Source organism: Argentina anserina, chromosome 6 (assembly GCF_933775445.1).
Source record: "Argentina anserina chromosome 6, drPotAnse1.1, whole genome shotgun sequence".
NCBI classification, from domain to species: domain Eukaryota; kingdom Viridiplantae; phylum Streptophyta; class Magnoliopsida; order Rosales; family Rosaceae; genus Argentina; species Argentina anserina.
In genome coordinates, this window is record NC_065877.1 from 23,052,967 (window position 1) to 23,074,099 (window position 21,133).

Here is a 21,133-nt window from a genome sequence, read left to right on the forward strand (position 1 = left end):
GTATATATACTAATATTATCATGACTTTTTGTGTAAAACCATTACAAGTGAAAGTGAGTAAATTAGGACAATATCGAATAAACGGATAAACTGCACTTGTTCATGTTTCATGTTTAACAATTAATTTAGATGGGTCATAACTTCTCTCCCGTCAGATTTCAAGATATAATAAGACTATTGGGTATCGCCTAAATATGTAGTTCGAGCAGTGTTCTAAATATCGGATATATCGGCGATATTTAGAAAACGATACGATATCGCCATATCGGTTGACTATATCGGTCAACGGTCAAATATCGGTCAAACTCCGATATATCGGTCAAACTTTGAATTTTTTTATTATTTTCTCAATTTTTGTTTAATTTTTTAATTTTTTATTTTCCTCTTTTTTTTTTTGAAAAACTTATTTTTTTTTTCATTTTTTCATATATATTTTTACTTTATATATATTTTAAATATATATGATGAATTTCAAGTCTAAATAATTATTCTTAAATGCCTATTTTTATTATTAGATGTCGTTCGTGTACTTTAATTGTCATTAAATCAAGTATTTATTTTCTTTAGTTTACTTAGTACCGTTTTTTTAGTTTATTTAATACATATTGAAGTATAATTTTATAAATTTTATTGAAAATAAGCAAATCCGATAAAACCGATATATCTATGATAAAACCGATATCTCTCTCGATATATCGTTTTACCTCTCGACCGATACGATACTAAAAACGATATTTAGACCATTGAGTTCGAGCCTTCAGCAGGCACCCAATTACAAGTTGTCGGGGGTCGGGGGTCTTCCAGCTAGTCAAAGAGCTAAGCTGAAACAAACTCTCCATTAAAGGTTTTGCTTTGGTTAATGACACCACAAAGCAAAACAAACTCTGATGTATCCAAAAGAACAAAGATGTCACCAAAAACAAGACCAAAAAAATTCAAAAATTTTGATTTTCACCCACCGCCTCAGCAGTTAGCTAAAGAGGCTAATTCGGTGGTATCGTTCACAGGGACCCTAGATCCATTCATTCCCTTCTTCCCCCAAATTTTCAAGTTTCATAGTGTGTTTTCGAACCCTAGAGATCCCATCTCTCCCTCTCGCTCAGTTCAAGCTCAAAGGTACCACGTAATTTCCAACCCTTTCTGAAGCTTGGGGGTTCACAATTGTACGACACTGGAACTCTAATTTGTTAACGTTGTTGTTAGGATGGGTGAAATCAGAGACAACGATGGGTACGAGGAAGAGCTCGTCGACTACGAGGAGGAAGACCAAAACGCCCCCAACTCCCTCTCCGCCAAACCCAACGGCGAGTCCGCCAAAAAGTTAGTTTCTTCTGGCTTATTGACTATGAAGTTGTTTTTAACGTTATAGGAATTTGTAACCTAGTGTCTCTTTAAAACTTAGAACCCAACAACGTTGTTGAGTACTTGAGTTCGTCTGCATGGTGCTTTTATGATGCTTTGTAAAGAGAGGGGCCGCAGAGATTAGTTTGAAAACAGTTATGATGTAATGTCATTGAGTATCATCAGCAAAATGAACTCATGTTTGAAGTTTAATGATGACTAATCAAGTCTTGGCGGAGTTAAGGAACTTCTGTTCTTACTTTACTCTTTTCTTTTGTGTGTGAATCCTAGGAATGAGTTAAGGTACTACGCAACCATGCTTTTTATGGTCACCTGTATCTTTGTTGCTTGTGCCTGATAATTGCCTAGAGGGAAAAATGTACTTGTATTTGGGGCCCCAAGAACATAAATTTAGGTATTTAAATGTTGTGATGCCATGTATTTTCTTTTCTCTGTTAATTGGGACCATATATCTTATTTTCTAATATGCTGTATGAATTGCTATAGGGGTTATGTCGGCATCCATAGTTCGGGATTCAGAGACTTCCTGTTGAAACCAGAGCTGCTTCGGGCAATTGTGGATTCTGGATTCGAGCATCCATCTGAAGGCAAAGTTTCAGTCACTCTTTCACTATATATTTGTTGTTAAACTTTAATTAGGTGTCAAGAACCCGTAGACTTATTTATCTGTTCTGAAAGAACGTGCTGCACTTATTGTGTTTTATGCACTCATTATAGGAATTCTGTGCTAGGCAAGTCCAGTTTCCTCGAAATTTGTATTATATGCAGAGGCGTGCTTCATTTTGTGAATTCAGCTAGCTCAGTTCAATATAGTCATCTTATCAAATTTTTGGACATGCTCTATCTTTTTAAAAATGTGGAATGTGTTATTTGATTTCCTTAAATGATGTGCTCTTTGTACACTAGGATTTATAGTACTTATAGTATGGATTTCATGTGTTCTCATTTACCAATTGATTTCTATTGGAGCAATGTATTTGATGGTGATAATTAGGCGGGACTTGGAATATGAAAAAGTTGTGATTTCCATTGTGATAAAGTCTATTCTTTCTATCTTGTTTTCTTTCTTCTGAATCTGCTGTTTACATTTCTCCAGGTAATAATTAATTCAATATTCATCATTTCGGCAAGAAAACTGGTTTGGTACACCTTTCCCTAAAAAGGATCTGGAAGACATTTATACTTACCGCGGTTTCGTCCGGTTCGATTTTCTTTGCTTCATCAGTTCAACATGAGTGCATCCCTCAAGCTATTTTAGGAATGGATGTTCTTTGCCAAGCGAAATCTGGGATGGGCAAAACTGCAGTTTTTGTTCTGTCAACTCTTCAGCAAATAGATCCAGTTCCTGGTCAAGTCGCCGCTCTTATTCTTTGCCACACGAGAGAATTGGCATATCAGGTATGTCTTATGTTTTCATTATTGATGTGACCAAAACGATCGCACAATTTAAACCCTCGTTGTAGTAATCAGTCATAGTATAAATGTATAATGGAAGTGGGATCGTTAAACGCTAGGGATTTGAGGGACACTTTGATCTCACGTCAAACCTACAAAACAAAATCAATGATGTAAACGTTATGTGTACAAGATGAAATAAACAATAAACAAAGTAACAATGGGGAGATTTGTGTGTAACGTAGCAATAAAGAAAAATAAATAAATTTCTGATGATAGATGGAATGGATGAGCTAGGAACTACACCAATTCACCACCGCTTATACTCCACGCTTGTTCAACCCTAGAAAACACCTAACAGTTTTGTGACTGACAACAAACAAGAACAACCATGAAACACATTGAAATTGTTCTTATTACTTCTCTGAAATTATTTAACGTCGTGAAACACACTTTTTGTTAAAAACATTCTCTAACATGTTTACTAGCTTTGAAACGCAGTAGTCTAGTAACTCAAGCAGAAATCATTAAGATCTATGAAAGTTTGTTCGTTGATTAAAGTCTCTATCCAAATCAATAAGCATCCCTTGATTTACCTCCGCGAGTGAAGTAGTCACTACTCACTACTTGATGAGAGAAAGAAATGCAATGATTAGGTGAAGTACCTCCTAACCTATAGCTGCAAATACATGCTGAAAATCTAAGTTGTACACCAAAGGCTCAAAACATGTAAGAGTTATCAATAGCACAAATCAAGACACACAATCACATAAAAAATTAAGAATTAACTAAGAAAACATGAACTTGAGTCTTGCATAAACGGGGCTACAAGGGCAGCCCCTAACTAAGAGAGTTAGTTACACATAGTCTTGGAAAACATAGCAATTGTGATATGCATAATCAAATACAAAAGACTAAAGACTGAGAAGAAACTATGTGAAGATGGTGAATGATGATTCTTGGCAGCTTCCTCTCTCCTTGCTTCATAATCTTGACCAAGAGAATAGCCAGAAAAAAGTTTGGCCAAAAGAGAAGCTGCCCCTTGATAGGTTTACCCAATCTTATATATTAGCCTTCCTCCTTTTCTTCTGATGTAATTAGGGTTAAGAAACCCTAACAATTCGTCCATGGGCTTTCTGGAGTGGTCCGGCCCTTAAAATAGAGCTTTGATCCACAATGTGTAACACGCAGACCGACCTCCGCTTACTAAATCGATCATAACTTCCTCCAGGGAATTGATATTGCTGCGATTCCAACGGCTCTGGAAAGTAGATTTATAGGGTTTTTCATCGATATATTACTCATATTTTCCTCCATATAGATTGCCCGCTATGGTCCGTCGAAGTTGACTGTTCTGCAAAGGCAGAATCCTGATTTCGGGTTTTATTGCTCCTTTTGCTTCTTTAAACACATATTCCTCTTATTTTGCTCCAATGTACTTAAAAACAGTAAACTAAGTTAAAATGGACATTATTAAGAGAATAACTAAACTAAATGAGAGATGTAAATTATGATAGTGCATTATGCAGGCATCGTGTGTGTCTGAGAATGTGCTTGTCATGGGCGTGTGGATGTGTCATATCTATTAGATATATAGTTGGGAATTTTTCTGCTTGTATGATCCTATTCAGTTACAATTCTCTAACCAGAACTAGTCTTTGTTACAGATTTGTCATGAATTTCAGAGGTTCAGTACTTACTTGCCCGACTTAAAAGCTGCAGTATTCTATGGAGGTGTAAATATGAAGGTTCACAGAGATTTGCTGAAGAATGAATGACCTCATATTGTTGTGGGGACACCTGGGAGAGTATTGGCTCTGGCAAGAGACAAAGACCTTGGATTAAAGAATGTGAGGCATTTTATTCTTGACGAATGCGACAAGATGCTGGAATCACTTGGTAAGTTTTATATTTGACTTAGTTAATGGGGATTTCCGACGCAATTTCATAGGAAATTTTCTTTGGGTGTTATGTTTCATATATTTTTTGTGTTCTGTCTTTTACAGATATGAGAAGAGATTTGCAGGAGATCTTCAAGTTGACTCCTCATGACAAGTAAGTGATGATGTTTTCAGCAACGCTAAGCAAGGAAATCCGCCCTGTCTGCAAGAAATTTATGCAAGATGTAGGATTTTCTTATAACTTGACATGAGTCTGGGAACCATCAGTTCCTTCGTATGCAGCATTAAAATTTATAAGATTCTGTATATTATGTAAATATATATTGCATGGGACATATTTCGTCAGTGATGGGAGTTGTGTGGTACTGTGGTTAATGGTTTCTTTGCTCACTTCTAGACTGTTACCGGCATCTGTGATTCTGATTCATTTCATGTTTATGTTTGTTTTTTCAGCCCATGGAAATTTATGTAGATGATGAAGCCAAGTTGACTCTACATGGTCTCGTACAGGTACAATCGACCTCTGATTGATGAGCCTTTAGTTTGTTACTTGTTTATTGATTGCTTACTCCCTTCTCTCTGTCTCTAGCATTACATCAAATTAAGTGAATCTGAGAAGAACCGGAAGCTGACTGACCTTCTTGATGCATTGGATTTCAATCAAGTTGTTATTTTTGTAAAGAGTGTTAACAGAGCAGCTGAGTTGAACAAGTTACTTGCGGACTGTAATTTCCTCTCTATCTGCATTCATTCTGGAATGACCCAGGAAGAAAGGTATACTCTCTATTATTTTTTATGATGATCTAGTGAGTAAAGTGTCAATGTATATATTACTGTAGTATGCATTTTATAAGCTAAGGTACTGTCTGTTTGCGCAACTGGTGTGATGGTTTTGATTGTATTTGCCCATTCTGAGATTCTCTGATCAAATATTTCGAGCATTGTCCATCAATTATGTTTTAGTTTGTTACTACAGATAGTACCTCTCAGGTATAAGATACTTATTACTTTTGCTGTATGTTCATTGATCTTGTAGTTTTGATTTTTGCAACTGTAGCATTAATAGCATATAGTTCTAAAGGAAAAAAAAATTGTGATCCTGTTTCAGTCTAGTTCAAAAGGAAACATATGTGTTCCTGTTTTACCACTTGTGCCTGCAATTAGCAATAATAATTCTGGCAATCAATCTTTTTCAATTCCGAAATCGGTAACCAATTAGGCCTCTATCTCCCGGTAAGAGTTTTTAAGAGTCTCTTAGAAGCAATGCTTATCTCCAAAAATATTTTAGGAGTGATGTAGCTTTCAAGGATTTTCTGTATAGCTGTAATGGAAATGCGATGAGTGTCTTTTTCCCAACTTTTCACCCCTACATGTGATCTTTTTGCTCACTTTTGATGTGGGCTATATATCTGCTCTTCCAAATGGAAAAATTGTGATGGTATTGTATATTCCAGGTTCAGCTATTATGTTTTAGATATGCATAAATTTTGGTTGAGTGAGCTACCACTCCGCAAGTGGGAGGAATTTAGGTATGGCCCCTCCCAAGGGATGTTGCTTACTAAGCTGGGGTTTGAACCAGGGCCCTGTTATTAGCAGGATAAGTGTACTGGTTCAGCTATTTAAACTGCCAAATAATCCCAGGAGAAATGGTTATATTGCATGGACATGAAAATTGATTTCATCCCCAGTTTTTTTGCTGAAGTTAAAACTGTTGTCATACGGTTGTCAGGTTGTGTGCCATCTTATGTGTTAGTAATCCAGTACATGTTAGAATAATTAGTAATTGAGTATCCTGGTTCTACCTTGTTGCGAGCTGCAGGTGAAATTGTAGCTAAGAGGCTAGAACCCTAGATATTTATTTGTCGAAATTGATTTGCCGAATTTCTTTTTATGTTATTTCTTTTCTATACTCAAAATCATATTCTTCACTTGGGATTTCCATTTCTTTTGTGTGTATTGTTACTGCATTAAAAGATCCTTTGTTTTCCTATTTTGTCTTCTATGGCGCACTATAATTTGTATTATCTTCAATGTTTTTATTTGCCATATAGTTTATTCTGTGTTTTGCTGTGCTCACTTATTGTGTATAGAACAATTTATATGATCTTCGTTTCTACATTTACATGCAAGGAGTGGAATATATCTTCTTCTGATTTTGGATAATTTTTTTTGTAGGTTGAAAAGGTACAAGAATTTCAAGGATGGCCTTTCAAGAATTCTTGTGGCAACAGATTTAGTAGGCAGGGGAATTGACATTGAGCGTGTTAACATTGTTATCAACTATGACATGCCAGATTCTGCTGATACCTACCTTCACAGGGTATTTGTTTTGCTCTTTAGTACTTGGAACTTTAACTTTCTTGTCGGTATGTCATTTTTCTTTAGCTGATTACACTCATGTTTCTCCTTTATTTCCCTCACAGGTTGGTAGAGCAGGTAGGTTCGGTACTAAAGGGTTGGCAATAACATTTGTCGCATCTGCAGCGGACTCTGATGTACTTAATCAGGTAATTTTATATATTTCAGTATAGGCATATAATGTCTTGTGTTTCTTTAAATACCATACTGTCCTCTAATCCTATGTTTTACTATTTGATTGTTTCAGGTCCAGTCAAGGTTTGAAGTGGACATAAAGGAGCTCCCAGAGCAAATTGATACTTCGACTTACAGTAAGATGCCCTTTCCTCAAAATTTAAATATTTGGAGTACACATCATCACATGTTCCTATTTTTCCTTTTTTGGGAATACTGAAGTTTCATTTGGGTACATAGTACACGGGTGTGATCAGGGGTGTAGAATTGCACTTTATCAGGTATTTATGTGTCTTCCTTTTGGTATGTTTTCGCAGTGCAAGTATGATCTCTACTTTTGAAGGATGGGGGACTCTGGATCTTGTGGCTGCTAGTTTTGGGTTGTAGCAATTATTGGAATGTGGAGTATTTTCCCTTCCATCTGCTTTAGATTATTAGCAGGAGAAATTGTATGCTGCCCTCTAGCTAGATTGCGTATTGTTATTTTTTTTTAATTGAGAATGATTGCTTATGATGGTAATGCCAGCTTAACTCTAATTTTTCAAATTTTGGTGGTTAATGTCATCCCTTAATCAGATTAAGCTTCAAATTTAGCAGTTTTGTTATTGCTCTTCTTTCATGCGTCATACATTTTGCACGTTTCATGCATGCAATTCTGGAAGACTCGAACCCATCTCTACTACTGGGTTCGAAACTGATGCCTAGGTGGCTAGGTGCTTGAATCTCTGCTTCCATTTTGGGCGAGCTCTGGAGCTTTTTCCTCATTTATTTTTTCGAAATCACTGCTTATATAAATTAGGCATCTCCCAATTCTCTACTTCAATATATCAGATTCTCATGTTTTCTTCACAGATGTACCTGAAGGATGTTGAAATGAATTTTCCCATTGATAAACGTACTAAAAGGTTAGGTTGGTTCGTATATAAACATAGAAACATACAATTTGTCCAGACCATGTAGACAATTGACTGAATTAGGTTCTTTTGATTCTTGCATTATCAGCCGTCTTCAAAAAATTAAAAATAATTTCATTATCTGACGGAGTAGCAACTGTCAGGTTGAACTGCGCTCGAGTTTCATTAAATGGTCGATATGATGCTTGGGTTTCATTATGCACATCCAGAGCTGAACTTACAGTGCTAAAGCGTACAACGCCAACTTTGAGAGCAGCCGATTCTATAGTATATATTTGCACAGAATCTGTTATCCTATGGAATCGTTGGTCAAGTAACAGTTCTCTTCAAATACGTTAAATTGTTACCAAATGATTAGACAGGCTCAACATCCTGAAGTACAAAAGAATTTGGGTGTGTAAAATCTAACACAACTTGATATGTGGCTGGCAAAATCTTTCTTTTTTAAGATTTCTTCTCTAGCCTTTATACGGAAAATTGTCTACTTTCCGTATACTGCCAGATTATCATACCACTAGATGAAATAAAAATTGTCTACCTTTTTATTACTGATTCTCAGCCTGTAATTTTAATCTTATGTTGAACGACTTACTGATATGTACTCTGAATTTTGAAGATACCAAGTACGTATTGCCGGTATTGGACATGATATAAGTTGTAATTTCATTTTAACAAGTTTGAACTAGGTGAAAGGCCAAGTAGGTAATAATAGCCGCAATATTCACGTAGAGAACTATTTGGCGAGAATTGTACATACCTAAATTAACTGTCAACCCAACGAGAATCGTTCCTTGCCACCCAAAACCTATATCTTCCCCTTCTCCTTTCCCCTCTGCAACTAGGTGCACATTTTGCAGCTACCACCATCGCCGAAACAGCTTTGGTGCAGTGTGTACCTGTTCCTCCGCCCGCGGACGTCCGACATAATACCGATCGATTTTAACATCGATCGAAAATTATGTATTATCCACCAGGTCCGCCTCCAATGTATTATGCATCACCACCACCCCCGCCACCGCAGTTTTACGCCCCACCGCCATTGCCACCTCCCCAAAGGCGATACTCTCCGTGGCTCGTGCCTCTCATATGCTTGGTTAATCTCGGCATGTTTATTTACGAAATGTATAAGAACGATTGCCCTCGTAGACATTCATCAAAGGATCCGTGTATTTTAGGCGATGTCTTTAAGAGGTTCTCATTCGAACCTTTTAAAGACATTCCTTGGCTTGGTCCTACCGCGGAAACGTACGTAAGAATTTTTCATCTCTCTGATCTTGCTCAACCTGATCTTTGTGTTTTTTTTTTGTTATTAATTGTTTTTCTATTTTCTTTTGCTTATTAGGGTTTCATATATTATAATTTTCCTGGCATTTTCACCCAGATGACATTATCGAGATGATTTTTGTTCATAGAACATGTAATGACTACAAGTAGTTGTTTTGGAGGAAGATATGGAGGTTTAGAATTGATGACTAACATAAAACATTTCGTTTAAAATCAATAGGTTAAATTACGACCATAACTTAATCGTTGAATGCTCAATCTATTCACAAGTAGTGATCATGAAAATAATCATGGAGACCATCTCTAAATGAAATAAGAGGTCTGATATCATTAAAGTAATGAACAGTTTAAGGTTTGCAGTTATTGATGGAAGGAGGGAAAAATGCAGGCTTTGAGAAATCTAGCGAATCTACATTGTCCCAATTACTTCATCCACAGCCGAATCCGAATATGAAATCACATCATTTTCTTAATTTTTTTGAGAAGCATCAATTTTCTTAAATGAACTAACTATAAAACGCAAATTTGTTAGAAGTTGTTCCTTAGAGGTCTAGGTTTAGGAAACTGGCGTTGGTTATAGTTGGTCGATTTAGTAGAAATGCATGATTGGTTATCAGAACTTATATGTACGGGATTACATGCATGATCGTGCTGGCATGGAACATCCAACTTTATAGTTAGCCAGTCAGGCATGCATCCGAAACCTTGATCTGATGCTATTTTGCGCAGTATTAGGAATGTAGGAGGCCTCGATCGGTACAAAGTGGTGCACGGTGAATCATGGCGGCTTTTCTCTTGCATGTGGCTTCATGCTGGAGTCATTCATTTGTTTCTTAACATGATCAGCCTTGATTTGGTTGGACTCCGACTTGAGCGCGACTTTGGATATCGTAAGAGCTAGAGAGTAATTCAGTATGCGTATCCGTGGCAGTTAATAATTCAATGGTAAATGATTCTTCTTCTTACGTACTGTTTCATTCTGGCTGCAGATAGGTTCGGGTTAGTGTATTTGCTTGGTGGGTTGGGCGGAAGTTTAGCGTCTTCTCTTCGTCTTGTTCATCAAGACCAGGAAAAGTCAGTGTCAGCTGGAGCATCTGGGGCAATTTTCGGATTGTTGGGAGCCTCCATTTCTGAGCTGATCACAAACTGGACAATCTATGATGATAAGGTATATAGAAAAACGTCTCCTAGCTGAACAACTCTTCTATTGTGTTTTCTGAAATGGTATTGCAACTGTATGTCCTTAACATCGTCACCATACTTCAATTCCTGCAAGAACACATTTCGACGTAAATTCTTAAATCAAAAGTAGTTACCTTTAAATTGGAACGTGGAGGTTTATAGGCAGAGGTTTCTATATATTTCCCACGGAGGTCTAACATTTGACTTGTCACATCCAGTTCCCGACGATCATGCTACTCCTTCTGAATGTTGGCGTGAATGTGGGCCTTGGATTTGCACTGAAAATGGACAATTCAGCTCATATAGGTGGTTGCCTAGCAGGGTTCTTCCTCGGTTTTGTTTTTTTCATCAAGCCTCAGTTTGGATATATAAGCAGCAAGTTTATTCCATCATACCATGATGTCAAACGTTCACCAAGGCACAACTTCTGTCAATATTTTCTAGCGATTGTAGGCCTTCTGGTTTCAATTGCTTTGTAAGTTGCTATCTTGTTTTCTGATTTTGCCATTTCTTGAAGAGCATATTACACAGTTGAACCTAAAGAGGGTTAGCTTAACTAACTCGCATTGTCTGACGAATCTGTCTCTCCTGTCTTAATTTGCAGATTTGGAGCCGGCTTCGGTAAGCTCTTTGATATTAAGGAAATTAAGCAGCAATTACCGGATGCCGTCAAAAAATATTGAGCTTGTATATATATGTTTTGAGTAAAGATACGAACTAAACCTTAGCTCTTGAAGGCTCTCAACAGTTCTGTTATGCAAGTATAACACCACAAAGTCACAAACGTATATATACTTGCATTTACCCGCAACATATATATGAAGCAGTACTTGCACTTGAAGGTTCATGAGAATGATGTAAAACATATGACAGAAAGATGATTTGGGGAGTAAAAAGAAACATGGGAGGTCACTTTTGTGGATGGTTGCTAGAATTTGTATTTATTAAAAACGTATTAGCTGTTTCTTATGGTTTCAGAATTTTCCCCTCTTCTTTCTCGTTTAATAAGCTGTGCTTGTATTGACAGAGCCTATATGATAATGATGATATCTTCATTAGATAAGTACGTACCACGTACCAAAAAAGAAAATATAGGAGCACTACATTCAAAGCAATATAGGAGCACTACATTCAAAGCAATGAACAAAAAAGGCAAAAACAAAAACCTAGAGCGGCGGCCTCTTCTCCCTCCAAATCTTCGTCCGGCTGTGCCCGGTTGCTTGGCTGGCTTTTGGGCTATGCCAACGGCTCTTGGCTTGCTGCTGGACGAGGAACAATTTCACTTATTAAGGTATCCTCAGATTTGGAAAGCTAACTTTTAGCCTTTTCACTCGACTTGATATAATTTGGTCTTGATTTCATCGCAAAAAGTTGGTGGTGGTTTGGGAGGGGCGACTTGGATCCATGGTACGTTATTCAAACCAGGCAGGCATAGTTTTGCTATTGGTGGTTATCATCAACGACGGTGTCGTGCCGGAGGTTCTACTGTAGAACGAGAATCTAAAAACAAATAAGAATGCAGACACATGTACAAATAAAATGTGATTTATTGATAATCAAGCGCGACGTTACAATCTTTGTGAACTCCTCTGATTCTATCTCCGTATATAACTTGGCTCAAGGGTGACATGCACTTGATCTTGAGAATTTGAGTTTTGGATTTGGATTTGATGAAGAATGAGCGATTTGGTAGCTTGATGATTCTTCGTGGACTTGAGTTTGGATTTGAATTTGATGAAGAACGAGCAATTTGGTAGCTTGATGATTCTTCGTGGACTTGAGTTTGGATTTGAATTTGATGAAGAACGAGCTATTTGGTAGCTTGAGATTCTTCGTGGACTTGAGTTTAGATTTGAATTTGATGAAGAACGAGCAATTTGGTGGCTTGATGATTCTTAATGGACTTGGGAGAATTCGGGATTTCTCGAGATTGATCTTACTTGAATGATTTTCTCTCTTCTTCTCAAGTCTCATCCTCTTCATGTTGGAAGGGGTATTTATAGTGTCAAGGATTTTATTTTATAGAATATTTAATGACACTAAAATAATAATATTTTTAATTACATAATTAAATCAATATATATTTTCTGATTAACTGAAAATTAGTTATTCTCATAACTAAATTAAGCAAAAAATAATTAATTTAATCATAACTGTTAAGAAACTTATTAATTTAATCAAATGTCTGATTACCATTTCGAATCGTCAATGACATTCAATTTCCGATTTAAGTCAGAATCACGTAGCTTCGATTACGATCATCCATTTGTGTGTTGACACGAGTTTTATTTGGATCCGCACTTTTGTTGACTTTTGGGCCACGTGTGCAATTTTTTCGGGTTCTTGGTCGATTTAATCACTTAATGAAGATGATTTACTTCATTAAATTTCAGGTGTCTACAAATGCCCCGACTTCAAGTCGTACTGCAGACATGTCGTCATCACGTGCCGAAAGCGCAGCTTGAAGTATGCACTTTGATTTAGAGAATTTGTGGAACTAGCTTCCGAGGCTCTGCAAATTTTGTACTAGAATGCGTCTCCAGACTTTTTGCTTCCATCTCCATTATTGATGTGAATGTGCTTTGGAATCTTGGCAATTATGTTCCCTCTCTATTTTTTTTTTTGCACAAGTTGAACAGTAACACAAAGAGCATGGGTATAAAGTTATTGCAATTATTTCCACTCATATGGGTTGGTGTCTTGTGACTATGATAATCGGTCAAAACAAAAAAAAACCCAGAATTAAAAAATTGATGTCTTCACGTGCTTGGGAAACTTGGCAATGCTTTTTTGTAGGGCTGGATTGGTTGGTATACCAGTCTTAATTTTCTAATACCATATACCAACCAATATATATTTGGTATGAAAAATCCACAATTTATACCAACCAATAACGTTGGTATACCAATTAAGTGGTACGGTTGGTAATGGGCTTGTACCAACATATTTAAGGCCCAAAAATTTAAAGGCCCAATCTAAATAAATAATAACAAATAAGTGAAATAGCAATAAAATTTCAAAGTCTTATATAACTTCAACCAAATTACCAAATACAAAGTCATAAATAGAAAACCAAAGTTCAAATAGTCAAACTGTTAAAGTACTTATGAATTCTTAAAACAATTGAAAAATAAATGATAGGTTTAAATGCGATATATGTTGACATGTTGTAAGCAGTGATGGTGCTACTGATAGGTCTAAAGATTTGTGTTTGGGAATTCGATTGAATCGATTCATTTATAATTAAATAAAAAAATTGAAGACGAGAAAAAGAGTGTACTTGAGAAAGAAACTCAGATAGATTAAATTAAGGTTAGTAGATTTATACGGTTTGGATTTATTTTTCAATAATCTATGGTTGAAATTTAAAGATATATATATATATATTTTTAATTAAATAATTTAATATAATATAAGTTGGTATGTACGATATACCATGGTATATGGAAAATCTATACCACCTACCTACCATATTTTTAATGTTAATACGGTATACTGTACCATATACCGTGTACCAAGTATTTAATATACCAACATATTTAATACAATTAATATACGAATTCGTTGAAATGATTTTATATACCATTACCACCCCTATTTTTTTGTAATTAAAACTATTGATTGAACACCGAAAGCATGGAACACCGAAAGCATCTCTTGTATAATTATATGAGCTGTTTTAAGCATCTTTTGTATTGTCCTTTGGGTAAAGAGCCACCGTGTCTTCCATTTCCTAATTTCTTATAATTCAAACTTCTTTTCTCTTTGTCATCATTTCTCTTTGACGAAGAAAGCAAAGGTTGTGGGGCATCTAGTTAAGTCCAAGGATGGACCAGGTCTTCTTTATATCCATTAGCTTGTCCACTTCCTCTATCACATATGTCTCATCTTGATTATCAAACACAGCTTGGAGAAGCATTTCATAAATGCAGAGATTCAGCGGTAACCCATCTGCTCAGTGGGACGTATCATATATGTCATCTGATGACCTGGAAGCCAGAGCTGTAACAGAACTACGAAGAACCTGCATGGACTCATTATTTCTACCTGTTTCAAATGGCCTGTCCTACGCTCCATGGATAATCTGTCGTAGCCGCTGCGCAGTGCTATTAGACTTGTCCAGTGGCACAAAGGGATGCAAAAGCAGACCAGCCTAGAGAATTCTAAGGGTTCTTTTCCGCCATTCCTCGTGTTCTTGCGGGTCAGTAAAATCAGATGACTTGAGCTAATGTAACAGCTCCAGTGGAACCACAACCGACTCAATTCGCTTTCCAACCTGTCCAGCTGAATGTTGAAGCAGAGCTCTCCTAACTGTGGAGTCCATAGCTTCAGATATCCCAATTTGTATCCTCATCAGCTCCCCCAACCGTCATAGCCCGGCGATTTGAGGCCCAATGCCTTCTTCATCTTACTCGCTGTGACGGAGGTGAGCGATCTCTGCAGCACCGGTGAGCCATTCGGCGAGCCGATGGCGCCGTTGCTGTGCTGCTGCTGCATCGGCGACTCAGAGGAGAAGAACGTGAGGGCTTTCCTAGTGGAGGTGCGGTAGGCGGCGACAAAGATCTCGTAGGCCGTGAGGCGGAGCTCCGAATCGGTGAGCTGAGAGTTGATGGGGAGTTTGAAGGAGGTGCGGTCGTGACAATTCAATGATTGAATCATTGAATGATTAAGTGTTGTTGTGCTTTAATACAATCTGTTTTTTTAGGGTGACTTTGACTTTTGATTTTTTTACTAGTCTGACTTTGACCTTTGATTTTTTTACTGGTCTGACTTTGACTTTCTACTGGTCTGACATTGACCTTTGAATTTTTTTACTAGTATGACTTTGACCTTTTTTTTTGTAGGATTTTGACAAGAATCTGAGAGTCGCGGTCAATCTAGCCATTCGACTATATTCGAAACGCGTTGATTTCTGGCGGATTTGAAGAACGTAAACGACCTAATCACTTGACTGCTTTCATTTGATAGACTTGGCATCACTCAATAAAAGCGTTTTAGGCTTTACGCATCACATTCACCATGACGGATTTCAAGAGTTTGAAGAACGTAAACGACCTAATCGCTTGATTGTTTTCATTTCATAGACTTGACAGCACTCAATAAAAGCGTTTTAGGCTTTACGCGTCACATTCAGCATGGTGGCTTTCAAGAGTTTGAATAACGTAAACGACCTAATCGCTTGACTGTTGTCAATTCATAGACTTGACAACACTCAATAAAAGCATTTTAGGCTTTACGCATCACATTCAGCATGACGGCTTTCAAGAATTTGAAGAACGTAAACGACCTAATCGCTTGACTGCTTTCATTTCATAGACTTGACAGCACTCAATAAAAGCGTTTTAGGCTTTTACGCATCACATTCAGCATGGCGGCTTTCAGGAGTTTCACGAACGAGACAGTCACTATCCTCGACGATGTTAAAGATGAGCAAAATGATGGCACCACCTTAACCGTATATCTCTATCTTACCGGGCCATTCGCTTTTAAAGCTCGATTCTATGGCAGCTGAACTCCCGTCTTGCAGTGGACTTACGTAGTGAATCGCCATGTAGCCAGTTTCCAAATGCCGAGGTCAGGAAATGAGGTGCTAAGTTCAAAGCCCAAGAAATTTGACAAAATACTTTTGATGAGCGTCAGTATATGCTTGAGTCCCTTGAGAACTTGAAGAAACAACAACATAAGTTAGAGCATACGTTGGACTCGCTAGATGCCGACATTTTTCTTCACGATGCAAGACTTGTTGATCTAGAACAGAAGAAGTGCCAAATCCGAGAGATTCCGGAACTGACTGCAACACAGATTGAAGTGGTAAAGAAGTTGCGAGCCAGTTTTGAAGAACGTCGAAGTAGCTTCAAGGGTTTGACCTGGATGTGATAGCTGACTTGAATGATCAGGATTTGCTCCTTTTTTTTTCAATCAAACCCTTATATTTTTTTTTATGTGACTGAACTTAAGGTTGTTATTCTCAAGTGCCTACGTATCATTTTAAAGAAGGAATCAAGTCATCACGTAGTTCAAGAGTTTTTTTTGGTGCCTTGTGCAGTTTAAGCTCATGGAGCATTTTTTGTTTTTTTGTTTTTTTTTTGTTTTTTTTGTTTGTCTTGTGCAGTTTAGGCTCGTACAGACTTGGAGCATAGTTTGACGTTTTCAAGCATGATACTTCTTCAAGAATTTGCCGTTAATGGGACCGATCCTCAAACCGTCTTCCGCCACAATTTTGTAAGCTCCATTGGTGTATACTTCTCTGACAACGTAAGGACCATTCCATTTTGACTTGAATTTAGGGCCAGTCTTTTGCGTCATAATGATGGGTCTTCAAACAACAAGAACTAAATCATCAACTTGAAATGACTATGGTCGAACACCTTTGTTGAAGGTGTGTGACATCCGAGCTTGGTAGCATTCTAGGTGCTGTTGTGCATCAAGCCTCTTCTCGTTCAAATCTTCTAACTCTTGAAGGCGTAACTTGACATTTTCCTCATTTGTATGACCTTCTTACAAAGCGATTCTCAATGATGAGATTTCTTTCTCTAATGGTAACACGGCTTCGACACCATAGATAAGAGAATAAGGTGTAGCATTTATGGTCGTCTGATACTTCGTTCTATAAGCCCAGAGAGATTCACCCAATTTCTCGTGCCAATCCCTCTGCTTCTTTAGAATGTTACAAAGCGTTTTATTGAATGCTTCTGCCAAATCATTTGCCAGAGCGTTGTACATCGAAGAGAAGTGAAGCTTGAAGTGGAATCTCTTGCTCAACTTTTCTATTGCGGTATTTGAGAAATACTTGGCGTTGTCTGTGATGATGCACCGTATAATGCTTCCCGTAATGAAGTCCACAACATTCTCTTTCTTTATTTCTTTGAGCGGTATCACCTCTGCTCACTTTGAGAAAGAATCTGTGGCCGCCAGAATGTACATATGACCAGCCGATGTTTTATGAGTAATGGGTCCGATTGCATCCATTCCCCAGACATCGAATGAGTGCGAAGCAATTGTCGGATGCAACGGTTCAAGTGGCTGATGAATGAAGTTGGCATGAAATTGACAAGCTTGGCATTTTTGTGCATATTTCATACAATCCTTGACCATGGCGGGCCAATAATACCCTAGTCGTCTTACCTGAAAATGTAACTTTGCTCCTGACTGATGTGCTCCACACACTCCAGAATGAACCTTTTACATGGCTTTGACCGCTTCATCTTTTCTCAAGCATCGAAGGAGTATTCTGTTAAATGACCTCCGATATAAAATTTCTTTGTAGTAGAAGAAGCGCGGTGCTCGCCGCTTGATGCTACATATTTGATTCGAATCTTCGGGAAGCTTGTTGTGCTCAAGATGGTCGATAAAAGGATGCCTCAAATCTTTAACATACTGGAGTGAAGGCTTTGTTGTCATGACCCACCTTTGGCAAATTGGGATGTCCAAAATTTCATCTCCAGACAATGCCAAAGTCGCCCCCAAGTTTGCAAATGCGTCTGCCATTTGATTTTCTTTACGTGACACATGTACGAGTGTAACATTATCAAATCCCTTCAAGAGTTGTGTGGCGAGTTGGAAATAAGGTACCAAATCTTCCTTCTTGACCTCGTAATTAGTGAGCAGTTGATCAATCACCAACTTCGAGTCTCCATACACTTCGAGACTTTGGATTTCAATTTTCTAATGTTGTTTGCAATCCCATGATCAACGCTTGGTACTCTGCGACATTGTTGGAGCACAGTTCCCCAAGAGTGAAAGAATAAGGCAATACTGTTTTTGTGGAGAGACAAAGATAACACCAGCCCCTGCTCCGTCTCCCCTAGATGAACCATCGAAAAACATCTTCCAAGTAGGGAGGACCTCTGTAAGGAAGACTTCCTCGTCCAGGAATTAATCTGAGATTTCCCAATCCGCTGGAATAGGGTGGTCTGCCAGGAAGTCGGCCAACGCCTGTCATTTCACTGCTTTAGCGGGCACATATACAATGTCGTATTGGTTCAATAGTAACGCCCACTTAGCCATGCGCCCGGTTAGAACTGGTTTAGATAATATGAACTTAACTGGATCGGCTCGCGCCACCAACTGCATTGTGTAAGCTTGCATGTAATGCCTTAATTTTTGAATAGCAAAGACGAGTGCAAGACACATCTTCTCTATCGACGGATAATTTAGGTCAGGTCCGGTGAGGGTCCGACTTAAGTAGTACAAGACTTTCTCCTTTTTGGCTTCATTTTCTTGGGCAAGAAGGACCCCATGTGATCTCTCTTGAGCCGCGATGTAAAAGATAAGAGGTTTCTCGGCGATAGGTGCACCCAACACCGGAGGATTCGCCAGGTATTTCTTTATACTCTCAAAGGCATTGCGACAAGCTTCATCCCATAAAAATGGAACATATTTTTTCATGAGTCGACTGAATGGTTGGCAACGGCCCGCCAGGTTCGATATGAACCATCTGATAAAGGTAAGTCGTCCTTGGAGGCTTTTCAACACGCGCAAATTTCTTGGCTCTGGCATTTCCTGGATGGCTTTAATTTTGGGTTGGTCTACTACCTCGATGTCTCGGTGCTTCACAATGAATCGAATAAATTTTCCAGAACTGATACCGAAGGCACACTTCAAAGGATTCATTTTTAACTGGTATTCGCGTAACCTGTCGAACACTCTTCGTAAATCTTGCAAGTGATCACTTATTTTCTTTGTTTTGACAACCAAATCATCAACATAGCATTCTACATACTTGTGCAGCATGTCACCGAACATTTTCTGCATAGTGCGTTGGTACGTTGCACCGACATTTTATAACCCGAATGACATGACCTTATAGCAATAAATTTCTTTGGGAGTTCGAATTGCAGTGAGTTCCTCATCCTCTAAGGCCATCCTTATCTGGTTGTAACCTGATAATCCGTCCATGAATGACAAAACTTCATGTCCGGTTGTCGCATCCACCATGAGCTCTATGATTAGTAGGGGAAATCATCTTTTGCACATGCCTCATTTAAGTCATGAAAATCTACACAAACGCGGATTTGTCCAGTATTCTTCTTGACAGGAACAATGTTTGCGATTCACTTGGGATACTGAACCTCTCTAATGAAGTCTGCGGCAATTAACTTATCAAATTTTGCTTCAATTTGAGGAATAAGTTATGTTCGAAAGCGTCTTTGTGTTTGCTTGGTTGGCCGAGCCACCAGTTTGACAGCAAGTCGATGAGTTGCTACCTTTGGATCCAGGCCAGGCATTTCTTTGTACGTCCAAGCAAAGACATCTTTGTACTCGAGCAACAGATCAAGATATTCTTTTTCTTCTTCGGAACTTAAAGACGCACTCACAAAAATAAGTCTTGGGTCTTTCTATGTTCCCAAGTTAATCTCCTTAAGCTCGTCCATAGGGGCTTGCCCCCCCCCCCCCCCCCCCCCGTGTCTTCAAGTTTTGGAGGAGCTACGTCTACTTTAATTTCAAAATCTTCATGATCCTCTTCATCTACGGCATCTGCTTTAGCCACCGTGACATGATAACAGGTTTGAACAATGTCATCCTAAACACCATTATCGAGGTTGCCATCTCCTTTTTGGCCAGTGAATATGATGGTATGTTGCTTCACTTTGAGTTGATCAGTGGAATTCACTTCCAACACACAATGCCTCTTCATGCGTGACGGGATAAGTCTTCAGATTTCTTTACTCTTTGCTCGACTACAAGTCATTTTCCTCTTGCATATTTGTTGTTCCTTAGGTGCTTGGTTCCTTTCCAATGCAGGCTTTCGTGGAATAAGGTTTGACTCTTTCTTATCTTTGTCTGAACTTGACATCCTTTTGAATACAAAAGGCCGAGTGGTTGTACCACCGATACGATTGAAGACTGAACCTCTACTCGCTGTTATGTTCACATGGTCAAAAACTGACATCCTTGTGATTGATCCTTCAATATGTTCAGATGTTGCTCTTCGAGAATCTAGATGAATGCGATCGAACGACGAAATGCGAGGGGTTGACTGAACCTCTTGACTCTTTTCTTCAACTACCACGACACTGATATGTTGCACATTGGCTCGCTCTGCCTTTCTTCTTCCTGAAATTTTGATTGGCTTGCTCGAAGTGAAATCGAGACCAGTTTTAGAAGAATCAATGGTTGCCCTTTGCTCTCTTAACTTCTTTTGTGGTTCATCAAGCTCATGCTCCATCTTTACTACAGCTTGGTCGTCCTTTTAGCTTGATGAACTACAGTCGTATCCAGCCTTTTCTAAGAGCTTGTATGCGTTAGGATCGAACCCTTCACTTGTTCTTTTCTTGGGGAGCAATCCATGTTCTGTCTTACCTTGAATTGGTTTGACGTTTTAGTGGCTGCTTTATAGGATTTCGGTTGCTCACATTTATTAGTGGCAACATTGACTTCTCCTTCAAAAATTTCACATCATCATCTTCTAATTTTCGTGGGCACTCTTGTGACTTTGTCCGCACAAATGGAGACTCCCACTCCCTTCGTCTAGACTTCGGAACATAGGGAAGGACCAGAACGACATGGCTGACTTTTCTTTCCGCAGATGATGTTGCTGCTTCATATGAGACTTTTTGCAAC

General features: G+C 38.3%; 2 protein-coding genes across 2 annotated transcripts; both read left to right on the forward strand.

The window, feature by feature from the left end:
- Positions 1 to 1,016: 1,016 nt before the first annotated feature.
- LOC126798785 (DEAD-box ATP-dependent RNA helicase 15-like) lies at positions 1,017 to 7,767 on the forward strand. The gene is given in 12 exon segments (XM_050525840.1): positions 1,017 to 1,116; positions 1,204 to 1,320; positions 1,849 to 1,949; positions 2,588 to 2,760; positions 4,425 to 4,656; positions 4,764 to 4,882; positions 5,112 to 5,168; positions 5,248 to 5,432; positions 6,834 to 6,978; positions 7,082 to 7,165; positions 7,264 to 7,327; positions 7,508 to 7,767. Coding segments are annotated over 11 exon segments (1,287 nt in total). The 5' UTR covers positions 1,017 to 1,116; position 1,204; the 3' UTR covers positions 7,519 to 7,767.
- Positions 7,768 to 8,945: 1,178 nt separating this feature from the next.
- On the forward strand, positions 8,946 to 11,253 carry LOC126800374 (RHOMBOID-like protein 5). The gene is made up of 5 exons (XM_050527742.1): positions 8,946 to 9,349; positions 10,118 to 10,278; positions 10,378 to 10,556; positions 10,789 to 11,045; positions 11,175 to 11,253. Exons 1-5 carry the CDS (start codon positions 9,063 to 9,065, stop codon positions 11,251 to 11,253), a joined length of 963 nt encoding a protein of 320 aa, XP_050383699.1. The 5' UTR covers positions 8,946 to 9,062.
- The last annotated feature ends 9,880 nt before the right edge of the window (positions 11,254 to 21,133 follow it).